This window comes from Oncorhynchus clarkii, chromosome 15 (assembly GCF_045791955.1).
Source record: "Oncorhynchus clarkii lewisi isolate Uvic-CL-2024 chromosome 15, UVic_Ocla_1.0, whole genome shotgun sequence".
Classification (NCBI taxonomy): Eukaryota; Metazoa; Chordata; class Actinopteri; order Salmoniformes; family Salmonidae; genus Oncorhynchus; species Oncorhynchus clarkii.
In genome coordinates, this window is record NC_092161.1 from 36,706,999 (window position 1) to 36,721,264 (window position 14,266).

The following is a 14,266-nucleotide window of genomic DNA, read 5'->3' on the forward strand; positions in this document are numbered from 1 at the left end:
GAGAGAGAGAGAAAGGAAACAAGGTAGACAGACAGAGAGAGAGGAGTGGCAAGGAGAGGGGAGTGAAAGAGAGAGGGGGAGCAAGCAGAGTGATAAAGAGGGGAGGGTTAAAACCTGTTACGGATGATGCGAATTTTCCGCCATTCAATGTATTGTTTAAGACGACAGAAAATATATGCGAATCCCCTGTAAACGCCTACAGCTTCCACACGATATGTTTCAAAAAAGTCTACAAAATATAAAACGGAAAAGTGGTATATGTTTCACCCCCTTTGCTATGAAGCCCTTAAATAAGATCTAACCAATTACCTTCAGAAGTCACATCATTTGTTTAATAAAGTCCACCTGTGTGCAATCTGTCACATGATTTCAGTATATACAGTGGGGCAAAAAAAGTATTTAGTCAGCCACCAATTGTGCAAGTTCTCCCACTTAAAAAGATGAGAGAGGCCTGTAATTTTCATCATAGGTACACTTCAACTATGACAGACAAAATGAGAAAAGAAAATCCAGAAAATCACATTGTAGGATTTTGTATTAATTTATTTGCAAATGATGGTGGAAAATAAGTATTTGGTCACCTACAAACAAGCAAGATTTCTGGCTCTCACAGACCTATAACTTCTTCTTTAAAAGGCACCTCTGTCCTCCACTCGTTACCTGTATAAACGGCAACTGTTTGAACTTGTTATCAGTATAAAAGACACCTGTCCACAACCTCAAACAGTCACACTCCAAACTCCACTATGGCCAAGACCAAAGATCTGTCAAAGGACACCAGAAACAAAATTGTAGACCTGCACCAGGCTGGGAAGACTGAATCTGCAATAGGTAAGCAGCTTGGTTTGAAGAAATCAACTGTGGGAGCAATTATTAGGAAATGGAAGACATACAAGACCACTGATAATCTCCCTCAATCTGTGGCTCCACGCAAGATCTCACCCCGTGGGGTCAAAATGATCACAAGAACGGTGAGCAAAAATCCCAGAACCACACGGGGGACCTAGTGAATGACCTGCAGAGAGTAACAAAGCCTACCCTCAGTAACACACTATGCCGCCAGGGACTCAAATCCTGCAGTGCCAGACGTGTCCCCCTGCTTAAGCCAGTACATGTCCAGGCCCGTCTGAAGTTTGCTAGAGAGCATTTGGTTGATCCAGAAGAAGATTGGGAGAATGTCATATGGTCAGATGAAACCAAAATCGACCTTTTTGGTAAAACTCAACTCGTCGTGTTTGGAGAACAAAGAATGCTGAGTTGCATCCAAAGAACACCATACCTACTGTGAAGCATGGGGGTGGAAACATCATGCTTTGGGGTTGTTTTTCTGCAAAGGGACCAGGACGACTGATCCGTGTAAAGGAAAGAATGAATGGGGCCATGTACCGTGAGATTTTGAGTGAAAACCTCCTTCCATCAGCAAGGGCATTGAAGATGAAACGTGGCTGGGTCTTTCAGCATGACAATGATCCTAAACACACCGCCCGGGCAACGAAGGAGTGGCTTCGTAAGAAGCATTTCAAGGTCCTGGAGTGGCCTAGCCAGTCTCCAGATCTCAACCACATAGAACATCTTTGGAGGGAGTTGAAAGTCCGTGTTGCCCAGCCGCAGCCCCAAAACATCACTGCTCTAGAGGAGATCTGCATGGAGGAATGGGCCAAAATACCAGCAACAGTGTGTGAAAACCTTGTGAAGACTTACAGAAAACGTTTGACCTCTGTCATTGCCAACAAAGGGTATATAACAAAGTATTTGTTATTGACCAAATACTTATTTTCCACCATAATTTGCACAGAAATTCTTAAAAACCCTACAATGTGATTTTCTGGATTTTTTTTCTCATTTTGTCTGTCATAGTTGAAGTGTACCTATGATGAAAATTACAGGCCTCTCTCATCTTTTTAAGTGGGAGAACTTGCACAATTGGTGGCTGACTAAATACTTTTTTGCCCCACTGTATACACCTGTTCTGAAAGGCCCCAGAGTCTGCGTCAGCACTAAGCAAGGGACATCACCAAGCAAGCGGCACCATGATGACCAAGGAGCTCTTCAAACAGGTCAGGGAAAAAGTTGTGGAGAAGTACAGATCAGGGTTGGGTATAAAAAAAAATCAGAAAACTTTGAACATGCCACGGAGCACCATTGAATCCATTATAAACAAAACGGAAAGAATATGGTGTCACAACAAACCTACCAAGAGATGGCCACTCACCAAAACTCACAGACCAGGCAAGAGGGGCATTAATCAGAGAGGCAACAAAGAGACCAAAGATAACCCTGAAGGAGCTGCAAAGCTCCACAGCGGAGATTGGGGTATCTCTCCATAGGACCACTTTATTAAGACATACACTCCACAGAGCTGGGTTTTACGGAAGAGTGGCCAGATGAAAGCCATTGCTTGAAGAAATAAATAAGCAAACACGATTGGTGTTTGCCAAAAGGCATGTGGGAGACTTCCCAAACATATGGAAGAAGGTACTCTGGTCAGATGAGACAAATATTTAGCTTTTTGGCCATCAAGGAAAAGTCTGGCGCAAACCCAACACCAGAATAGGAAAAATGCCAATGGGGTGAATAATTTCGCAAGCCTCTGTAAAAAAAAAGGAATGCTGTATATGAAATAACAAAATACAAAACAGAAGCTATTAAAACTGTTGATAAATTGTCGATTCTGATCTAAAGAAGAGATTTTAGGGAAAATAAACTGCAAAATTGGCAAAGCTTTGTCAAGGTGGATAGTTTACGGTACACACAGTTTTATAAGTGGTCCATATTTAGGGAGTAGCAGACTACAAAAATACACTTATAACAAGCACTTTTAGTCCAATGTAGATTTCTGAATGCCTTACATGTCGGCAGTTAAGTTAATAGGTTGGCAGTCAAAGTGGTTGCAGTTTCGGGCACCTCAAAACGTTACCCACAGTGGCAGGGTCAGCCTCTTATCAATTAAGGGTAACAAGCTGACACCAGTGGCAGAAGGGTCTTTGATGCCAACTCACATTGGCTGGGAGGCTGTAGCAGCACGTTCTAGAATTTATAGGCCCTCAACAATACGGCTTCCAGCTGCGAGCTGCGTCTGAAATGTCACCCTATTTTTAATTTTTAATATAGTGCACTTCTTTTGACCAGAGCCCTATTGACAATGGTCAAAAGTAGTGCAATATATAGTGCATAGGGTGCCATTTCAGACAGGCAGGATATTTGTGAAGTTGATGATGCATCACGCAGAGGTCAGATTCATGTGTATATTGGATGTGATCAGAAAAACTAAACGAAACTGTGGATTTTATTTATTTATTTGATTTTTCACCTTTATTTAACCAGGTAGGCTAGTTGAGAACAAGTTCTCATTTGCAACAGCGACCTGGCCAAGATAAAGCAAAGCAGTTTGACACATACAACACAGAGTTACACATGGAATAAACAAACATACAATCAATAATACAGTAGAAAAATCTATATACAGCATGTGCAAATGAGGTAGGTAAAGGCAATAAATAGGCCATGGTGGCGAAGTAATTACAATATAGCAATTAAACACGGGAATGGTAGAATGTGCGGAAGATGAATGTGCAAGTAGGGATACTGGGTTGGAAATGAGCAAGATAAATAAATAAATACAGTATGGGGATGAGGTACTTGGATGGGCTAATTACAGATGAGCTACGTACAGTGCAGTGATCTGTGAGCTGCTCTGACAGCTGGTGCTTAAAGCTAGTGAGGGAGGTAAGAGTCTCCAGCTTTAGAGATTTTTGTAGTTTGTTCCAGTCGTTGGCAGCAGAGAACTGAAATATTCATCATTTTTGGTTTACACATGTTGCACTCATATGAAGAAAGGTCATGATTGATTATTAGTTAGTTATTGATATATGCTCCTCTTTTTGTTATTTTCTGATTCACGACAGGTGATTCAGACTATGACTGCAGTGGATAAGGATGACTTTGCAAACGGACAGAGATTCTCCTTCTCGTTGCCGAGCGGAGTCCCTGTCAACCCCAACTTCACCCTCAAGGACAACGAAGGTATTTAATGCACACTAATCTGTGTGCATTTCTTATGAATTTCTCTAGCTCTGCCCTGTGGCTAAATCTCCACCCAGGGTTTCACATTCAACCACTCAATACCAGATACCCTCAGATACTGTTCCTGTGAGGTGTACATATAAATATGTTGATTGTCGATCTGATAACAATTAGGCACTGTTGGCATTTCAGGGAAAAAAATATGTCACAAAACAGATTGCCATGATGGGGTTGGAAAGTGTTTGGTACCTTTGTTGTTGTCTAACAGGTGACATGCTCAATTCCTTGCGTCTCTTCCTACACCACTCTACCACATGCCTAATTGTTTTGTGTACTAAGAACTAAGGTCGAGTGAGTTGTGAATGGTTTCCATGGCAACTGTCAGCCAGCAGTGAGTCTCATGTGGATATAACAGTACATTTTGAAAAGAAGTGCTATCTAGAACCTAGATGTGTTCTTTGGCTGTCCCCATAGAATAACCCTTTGAAGAACCCTTGTTGGTTCCAGGTAAAAGTAACAACTGAAAAGTTGCTGGATCGAATCCCGGAGCTGAGAAGGTAAAAATCTGTCACTCTGCCCCTGAACAAGGCAGTTAACCCACTATTCCCCGGCAGGCCGTCATTGTAAACAATAATTTGTTCTTAACTGACTTGCCTAGTTAAATAAAGGTGAAATATATACAGTGCCTTGCGAAAGTATTCAGCCCCCTTGAACTTTGCGACCTTTTGCCACATTTCAGGCTTCAAACATAAAGATATAAAACTGTATTTTTTGTGAAGAATCAACAACAAGTGGGACACAATCAGGAAGTGGAACGACATTTATTGGATATTTCAAACTTTTTTAACAAATCAAAACTGAAAAATTGGGCGTGCAAAATTATTCAGCCCCCTTAAATTCATACTTTGTAGCGCCACCTTTTGCTGCGATTACAGCTGTAAGTCGCTTGGGGTATGTCTCTATCAGTTTTGCACATCGAGAGACTGACATTTTTTCCCATTCCTCCTTGCAAAACAGCTCGAGCTCAGTGAGGTTGGATGGAGAGCATTTGTGAACAGCAGTTTTCAGTTCTTTCCACAGATTCTCGATTGGATTCAGGTCTGGACTTTGACTTGGCCATTCTAACACCTGGATATGTTTATTTTTGAACCATTCCATTGTAGATTTTGCTTTATGTTTTGGATCATTGTCTTGTTGGAAGACAAATCTCCGTCCCAGTCTCAGGTCTTTTGCAGACTCCATCAGGTTTTCTTCCAGAATGGTCCTGTATTTGGCTCCATCCATCTTCCCATCAATTTTAACCATCTTCCCTGTCCCTGCTGAAGAAAAGCAGGCCCAAACCATGATGCTGCCACCACCATGTTTGACAGTGGGGATGGTGTGTTCAGCTGTGTTGCTTTTACGCCAAACATAACATTTTGCATTGTTGCCAAAAAGTTCCATTTTGGTTTCATCTGACCAGAGCACCTTCTTCCACATGTTTGGTGTGTCTCCCAGGTGGCTTGTGGCAAACTTTAAACAACAATTTTTATGGATATCTTTAAGAAATGGCTTTCTTCTTGCCACTCTTCCATAAAGGCCAGATTTGTGCAATATACGACTGATTGTTGTCCTATGGACAGAGTCTTCCACCTCAGCTGTAGATCTCTGCAGTTCATCCAGAGTGATCATGGGCCTCTTGGCTGCATCTCTGATCAGTCTTCTCCTTGTATGAGCTGAAAGTTTAGAGGGACGGCCAGGTCTTGGTAGATTTGCAGTGGTCTGATACTCCTTCCATTTCAATATTATCGCTTGCACAGTGCTCCTTGGGATGTTTAAAGCTTGGGAAATCTTTTTGTATCCAAATCCGGCTTTAAACTTCTTCACAACAGTATCTCGGACCTGCCTGGTGTGTTCCTTGTTCTTCATGATGCTCTCTGCGCTTTTAACAGACCTCTGAGACTATCACAGTGCAGGTGCATTTATACGGAGACTTGATTACACACATGTGGATTGTATTTATCATCATTAGTCATTTAGGTCAACATTGGATCATTCAGAGATCCTCACTGAACTTCTGGAGAGAGTTTGCTGCACTGAAAGTAAAGGGCTGAATCATTTTGCACGCCCAATTTTTCAGTTTTTGATTGTTAAAAAAGTTTGAAATATCCAATAAATGTCGTTCCACTTCATGATTGTGTCCCACTTGTTGTTGATTCTTCACAAAAAAATACTGTTTTATATCTTTATGTTTGAAGCCTGAAATGTGGCAAAAGGTCGCAAAGTTCAAGGGGGCCGAATACTTTCGCAAGGCACTGTATATATTTTTTTATTATCATAAGGGGACAGCCGAAGAACCCTTTTTGAACCCTTTTTTCTAAGAGAGCAGGCTGCGTTAGCTAGCTAAGGTCCCCAGTTCGTCTCTGTGTTGCAATTTTACATTCTCTGCCATGGACGGAAGAACCCATACACAGTTGGAAGTCGAAAGTTTACATACACTTAGGTTGGAGTCATTAAAACTTGTTTTTCAACCACACCACAAATGTATTGTTATTTACAAACTATAGTTTTGGCAAGTCGGCCAGGACATCTACTTTGTGCATGACACAAGTAATTTTTCCAACAATTGTTTAGAGCAGATTATTTCACTTATAATTCACTATACCAATTCCAGTGGGTCAGAAGTTCTTCATATACAAAGTTGACTGTGCGTTTCAACAGCTTGAAAAAAATCCAGAAAATTATGTCATGGCTTTAGAAGCTTCTGATAGGCTAATCAACATAATTTTAGTCAATTGGAGGTGTACCTGTGGATGTATTTCAAGGCCAACCTTCAAACTCAGTGCCTCTTTGCTTGACATCATGGGAAAATCAAAAGATATCAGCCGAGACCTCAGAAATAAAAGTGCAGACCTCCACAAGTCTGGTTCATCCTTGGGAGCAATTTCCAAACACCTAAAGGTACCACATTCACCTTTTATTTAGTCTTGCGATGGAAATTTTAAATGACGTTTTTCAAATATTTTATTTAACCAATTGAGATGGGAAAATGAGTTTTTTATTAAGTTGAATCTGTACTCTTTATGTCAGAATGTTAACCGAATTGATGGAATGACCTTGTTCTTAACAAATCTAAATCATTAGTTTAGTGTTTCTGTATCTATATGGACAAATTAAGTCCTTTGGGCTAATTTTGACCCCAGACAAAAACACCTAATTCCACCTATAATACTTTGATAAACAGTGTGACGATCGTCGTTGGTGGAATTAGACCAAGATGCAGCGTAGATAGGTTAATCATATTCTTTAATGATAACCAGAAAAACAAGAAACAATAGTACGCAAGTATAAACACCATGGGACCACGCAGCCGTTATACCGCTCAGGAATGAGACGCGTTCTGTCTCCTAGAGATGAACGTACTTTGGTGCGAAAATTGCAAATCAATCCCAGAACAACAGCAAAGACCTTGTGAAGATGCTGGAGGAAACAGGTACAAAAGTATCCACAGTAAAACTTGTAATATATCGATATAACCTGAAAGGCCGCTCAGCAAGGAAGAAGCCACTGCAATGAAAAAGCCAGACTACTGTTTGCAACTGCACATGGGGATAAAGATCATACTTTTTGGAGAAATGTTCTCTGGTCTGATGAAACAAAAGTAGAACTGTTTGGCCGTAATGACCATTGTTATGTTTGGAGGAAAAAGGGGGAGGCTTGCAAGCCGAAGAACATCATCCCAACCATGAAGCACAGGGGTGGCAGCATTATGTTGTGGGGGTGCTTTGCTGCAGGAGGGACTGATGCACTTCACAAAATAGATGGTATCATGAGGTACAAAAAAATATGTGGATATATTGAAGCAATATCTCAAGAAGTCAGTCAGGAACTTAAAGCTTGGTCACAAATAGGTCTTCCAAATGGACAATGACCCCAAGCACACTTGTGGCAAATAGCTTCAGGACAACAAAGTCAAGGTATTGGAGTGGCCATCACAAAGCCCTCACCTCAAACCTATAGCAAATGTGTGGGCAGAACTGAAAAAGCGCATGTGAGCAAGGAGGCCTACAAACCTGACTCAGTTACACCAGCTCTGTGGGCCAAAATTCACACAACTTATTGTGGGAAGGCTGTGGAAGGCTACCCAAAGCGTTTGACCCAAGTTAAACAATTTAAAGGCAATGCTACCAAATACTAATTGAGTGTATTTAAACTTCTGACCCACTGGGATTGTGATGAAAGAAATAAAAGCTGAAATAAATTATTCTCTCAACTATTATTCTGACATTTCACATTCTTAAAATAAAGTGGTGATCCTAACTGACCTAAAACAGGGAATTTGTCTAGGATTAAATGTCAAGAATTGTGAAACTGAGTTTAAAAGTATTTGGTTACTGTGTATGTAAACTTCCGACTTCAACTGTAGGTAGTCCTGGGAGGGAGGAGTTCACAGATCTCTGGATGGATCCGAGGAAGGGAAAAAAGGAAACTAAAATCTATGTGAAAATAGCATATGAGGCTTTTGAGCCCTTATAATACCTTAGGTCCGCACCACCAACCTCCTCTGTCCACCTTCCAATTATACAGCCCAGAGACTGTAAATATGTTCCAAATGGCCCGGTCAAAAGTAGTGCAATATAAAGGGAATAGGGCGCCATTTAGGATGCAGAATTTATGGTACCTTAGGTCCGCACCACCAGCTTCCCCTGTTCACGTTCAAATTATAAATACAGCTCATAGGCTGGTTTTTACAATGTTTATCCAAGTGGCACTCAGACCCTCCTCACCTCCTCTTAACCTACCTTCCTGGGAGGTGGTTAGGTCAAGTGTATAGTGTTGAGGCCAAAAGTGCTCAAAATGTGTCCATGTATAAACTACTACAAGTGCCAAAATTCGGCATTTTAACATGTCCTTCTGTGCACCCTCTGTAAGTTTTTATCCCACTTAACATTTTCACCATCATTGTAAAGCCCTAGTTATTTTGTTTCTTGGACAAAGCCTTTTCTGAAGATTGTTATTTATTTCATGTGATAATTGATTAATTTACATCAACCCTGTTATGTCAACTGATCTCTTGTTTTAATAAGGTGAAACTATTCCCTTCAAAAATATATATATTTTTTTTAAATAGTCAAATAATAGTGTAAAGCAGGTTTTACGCTTTTTTGCCATTTTCTGGTATTTACTGGTGGAAAACTGAGCGGGTGGAGATTTAACACATCAACCCTGCTACCCATAGACTGGCTAGAAATGTTTTTGTAATTGCCATGCCCTGTTGCACACAACAAGGTTCCATTTCCCCTGCCATAAGGGAATTTCGGCCTGATTAAGATAAAGATAAAATCATCAATCCAACAGAGTCAACAGTGTTACTTTATTTGACACTTAATAGGCATTTACTATAGTCATTTTATTTAGTTTAAGAGCGAACCAATGAAACGTACAGCCTTGTAGGGCTCAACAGCAACAATACGAGGACAAGATCCCACAACATAGGTGGGAAAAAAGGCTACCTAAGTATGATTCCCAATCAGAGACAACGATAGACATCTCCCTCTGATTTGGAACCACACTTGGCCAAACACAAAGAAATACAACACATAGAATGCCCACCCAAATCACACCCTGACCAAACCAAATAGAGACATAAAAGGCTCTCTAAGGTCAGGGCGTGATGAACAGGACCTTTGAGTCTAGCTTTTTCTGGAGACATAATTATAAGTTATCCATACCACCAGAGGGTTGGGGTGCACCTGTATCAGTGATTTGATAGCTTATCGTTGTAACTGATTAGAATCACATCCAATATACACATCAAATTACCACCTAAGTATGCTTAGTTTCAGTCAAAACAAATCATAAGAGTCTATCAGTGGTATGAATACTTGGTAGAACTGTAGTACAGAAACCAGCTACCCTCTGAATGTACACATAGTCCTTTTTTGGTTTGTATCCTCAGAAAAATAGTTATTTTACTGAAAATGATTTATAAATACTATAATTCCTATATATCCTCTAATATTATGTATGTATGTACAACGTGTTAAAATTGGTTGGGTACTTTATAATTTAAAGGATTTGGTGCCATAGTCCCTACCATTCCCATTGTTTCACAAACAGCAACGCTAATGCTGTTAAATAAAGAAAACTTTGCCATATGTTTGGCCAATGTCTCTCCAGAAACTTTTTAAAGTGATTTTAATCACTCCTTGTCAATAAAATTAATTATATTTCAACTGGTCAGCTGCCTTTAATGGTGATTCAATTATACTAATGCATGTAGGACGTTGTCTATCCTTTTCAGCACATTTGAATTGATGTGATGAACTTCTATCATGATGCTTCACTGAGCTCTGAGGGCGCAGCTCACTTATTCTTGTCAAGTGTTGTTCAGGTCATATTGTTAAAGCCTTTTCTACAAGAACTGGGCTATTAAGAGATTAAACAGGGTGTCAAGAAACCTGTCAAATATTTAATTTACTGCGCTGATTACTGCCATGTATGTTTGCTCTGTTATATTCTGTTTATTCGGTTTGTCACGTTCTGTAGGTAGATTAGCTTCACCTGTTTATAATAAAAGGAAGCCGTAATCCGGTCATCTTTTCACAGTTTAGTTCATCAGAAATTGAACCATTTTGGGTGCTGTATAATGACACAGACAGACTAAATGCTATCAAATAAACCGCTCACATGCCTTGGGGAGTCTTGTGGTAATTAGGAGTGTCATCTGTGACTTCGTTCCATACAAACATGTCAGTAGGTACTAGTAGTTCCTATTCCCCTTCAGTCATCCACAATAGAGACTCTTCTTTTCACAGTGGCTATGATACCCTTTCACGTCTCTTTAGCATGCTTCTTCTTTTGTTGTACTGAAAAGGAGAGGCATTATTCACATTTCAAAGGGGGGTCTCTTGTCACTATCTATAAGCAAGATTATTTACAGTCTGTACTCTACTCAGAGTGTAAGTGTCGAGACTGAGACCGTGTGAGGCGTAAAGGCATGGAAACCCACACTGCACGTACTGCTGTTGACTGTAATATGGGTGATAGAGTAAGCTCTCACCACTTAGAACAGGCTCTTTCCTCCCTGTTGCACAACTACAGACATTGGGAGCAGATGTCTGTCTGCAAGCGCCTAATGCTTCCCTCTGTTATGAAATTATAAAAATCCATCACACACACCCTTAGACACACACCTCCCCTCAGACGACTCCCAACTCCTCCTCGCTCCCTTGACACCTCCCCCTCCAAGATGGCGTCGACAGATATGGCAGCTCTGCTTCTAGCTTCTAAGTCATTTTGCAGTATTTTATATATTTTTATGTTATTTCTTGCATTATTAGCCCAGAAAGTTTTTTGTCTTATTATACTGAACAAAAAGGGAGTGTTGGTTCCATGTTTCCTGAGCTGAAATACAAGATCCCAGAAATGTTCCATAAACACAAAAAGCTTATTTCTCTCAAATGTTGTGCACAAATTTGTTTACTTCCCAGTTAGTAAGCATTTCTCCTTTGACAAGATAATCTATCCACCTGACAGGTGTGGCTTATCAAGAAGCTGATTCAACAGCATGATCATTACACAGGTGCACCTTGTGCTCAGGACAATAAAAGGCCAGTCTTAAATGTTAAGTTGTATCACAGAATAGATCACAGAAGAGAATTGATTGTTCAGTTCTCTACCATAAGCCACCTCCAACACCGTTTTAGAGAATTTGGTAGTACGCTCAACTGGCCTCACAACTGTAACCATGCCAGCCTAGGACCTCCACATCCGACTTCTTCACCTGCGGGATCATCTGAGACCAGCCACCCGGACAGCTAAGGAAACTGAGGATTATTTCTGTCTGTAATAAAGCCATTTTGTGGGGAAAAACTCATACTGATTGTCTGGGCCTCGCTCCCAAGTGGATATGCCTATGCCCTCCCTGGCCCACCCATGGCTGCGCCCCTGCCCTGTCATGTGAAATTCATAGGTAAGGGCCTAATTAATATAATAAAATTGGTCAATTGAAATACATGACTCGTTTCAGGAAACTATGCAATTGTCGCAATTCACGACATCACAGGACATGAGTTATAATGTTTATTAATTTTTTTTTTTATCAAAATGTGTTTTTGGCAGAAATGCCTTCTTGAACATTTGAACTTCCATGTGCCTGAATAACAAACTTGTTTGCCATCTGTAAGTACTGTTGATTTCAAGCCTAGTTTGTTTAGCCACAGAAAAAGGAAACTTCCCAGAAGCCATGATTGGCTGAGATAATAAATGGTCTGGACATGCCGAGATATGAGTTTCGGATTGATCTGCCGTGTAGCATATTCTGTCAATAAAATTAGCTGCTCGTTTTGAGTAGATAATCCTTTCTACTGCAATTTTTTCTAAAGATATAACGTTAGCCATGGAGAACTGCAAATGTGTTGCTACTGCTCTCAATAACATTGCTGCCCTGAATTGATCAGGTGCTATCGACAAAGGTCAGAGGGAAAAAGTTGTGATGGACTACTTTCAGGAGTATGATCGTACCATCCTGGCTCTCTCTGACTCTGAAAATGTATCATACGATGTGAACCAGAGTGACTTGACAGAACGGGCCAATCAAGCTGTACAAACAAAACGGAAACGGCACAGGACGTCTTATTTATTGAAAGGGGTTGCAGTCTGCCGTGAAGCATTCATCCATGTACAGTGGGGCACAAAAGTATTTAGTCAGCCACCAATTGTGCAAGTTCTTCCACTTAAAAAGATGAGAGAGGCCTGTAATTTTCATCATGGGTACACTTCAACTATGACAGAAAAAATGAGAAAAAGAAATCCAGAAAATCACATTGTAGGATTTTTAATGAATTTATTTGCAAATGATGGTGGAAAATAAGTATTTGGTCAATAAACTTTTGATATCGCAATGCTTTGTTATTAATTTAATAAATCCTCCTTTTTCGAACATTCTGTTAAAAATTGCGCAACTTTTCAGCGTCCTGCTACTCATGCCAGGAATATAGTATATGCATATGATTAGTATGTGTGGATAGAAAACACTCTGAAGTTTCTAAAACTGGTTAAATCACGGCTGTGACTATAACAGATCGTGTGTTTCATTGAAAAACGCAAGAAAAACTGCTCTCTGAAAGCTAAAAATAATTTCCATAAGTCACTTTCATGGGTTGTTAAAAGGGCACAAAATTTAATATCGACCTGCATGCAATTTATACAGATTCCACACGATGTCGCCATTGTCGTCATTTTCAATGGAGTTTTTTGTTGGAAAATCCAACTAACTGGATTCCGTTTCTTCCGGTCTCCACCAGGATGTTTTCAATGTGCACATTGGCAGCCATTGATTTGCAGACGAGGAGCTATTGAATATACATCGCCCTGTAATCATTTTGATAGATTATAAACGTTTACTAATACCTAAAGTTGGATTACAAAAGTATTTCGAAGTGTTTTGTGAAAGTTTATCGTCGACTTTTTTAATTTAAAAAAATGACGCAGCGTTTAAAAACAATGTTTTTTTCTGAATGACACAGCTTCCATAGAAAGCTATTTTGGGTATATATGGACCGATTTAAACGAAAAAAAGACCCAATAGTGATGTTTATGGGGCATATAGGAGTGCCAAGAAAGAAGCTCGTCAAAGGTAATGAATGTTTTATATTTTATTTCTGGGTTTTGTGTAGCGCCGGATAAGCAAAGTCTTTGTTTACGTCGCATTCAGGCTTTTTGAGGTGTTGCATGCTATCAGATAATAGCTTCTCATGCTTTCGCCGAAAAGCATTTTAAAAATCTGACTTGTTGGCTAGGTTCACAACGAGTGTAGCTTTAATTCAATACCCTGCATGTGAATTTTGATTAAGGTTTGAGTTTTAACAAGTACATTTAGCATTTAGCGTAGCGCATTTGCATTTCCAGGTGTCTACTTGAGACATCTGCGTCTCAAGTAAGAGCAAGAAAATTTATATATATATGTTTTGGGGCTGTTGCTGGGCAACACGGACTTTCAACTCCCTCCAAAGATTTTCTATGGGGTTGAGATCTGGAGACTGGCTAGGCCACTCCAGGACCTTGAAATGCTTCTTACGAATCCACTCCTTCGTTGCCCGGGCGGTTTGTTTAGGATCATTGTCATGCTGAAAGACACAGCCACATTTCATCTTCAATGCCCTAGCTGATGGAAGGAGGTTTTCACTCAAAATCTCACGATACATGGCCCCATTCATTCTATCCTTTACACGGATCAGTCGTCCTGGTCCCTTTGCAGAAA

The 14,266-nt window shown here is 40.2% G+C and overlaps 1 protein-coding gene across 3 annotated transcripts in view; it reads left to right on the plus strand.

The window, feature by feature from the left end:
• The window catches only part of LOC139367232 (cadherin-18-like), a 390,933-nt gene that overhangs the window by 360,656 nt on the left and 16,011 nt on the right, over nucleotides 1–14,266 (plus strand). For all 3 annotated transcript variants that reach the window (XM_071105455.1, XM_071105454.1, XM_071105456.1), the window contains one exon: nucleotides 3,906–4,023. In XM_071105455.1, the coding sequence (XP_070961556.1) occupies nucleotides 3,906–4,023 (118 nt within the window). The remainder of the gene's footprint in view (nucleotides 1–3,905; nucleotides 4,024–14,266) is intronic.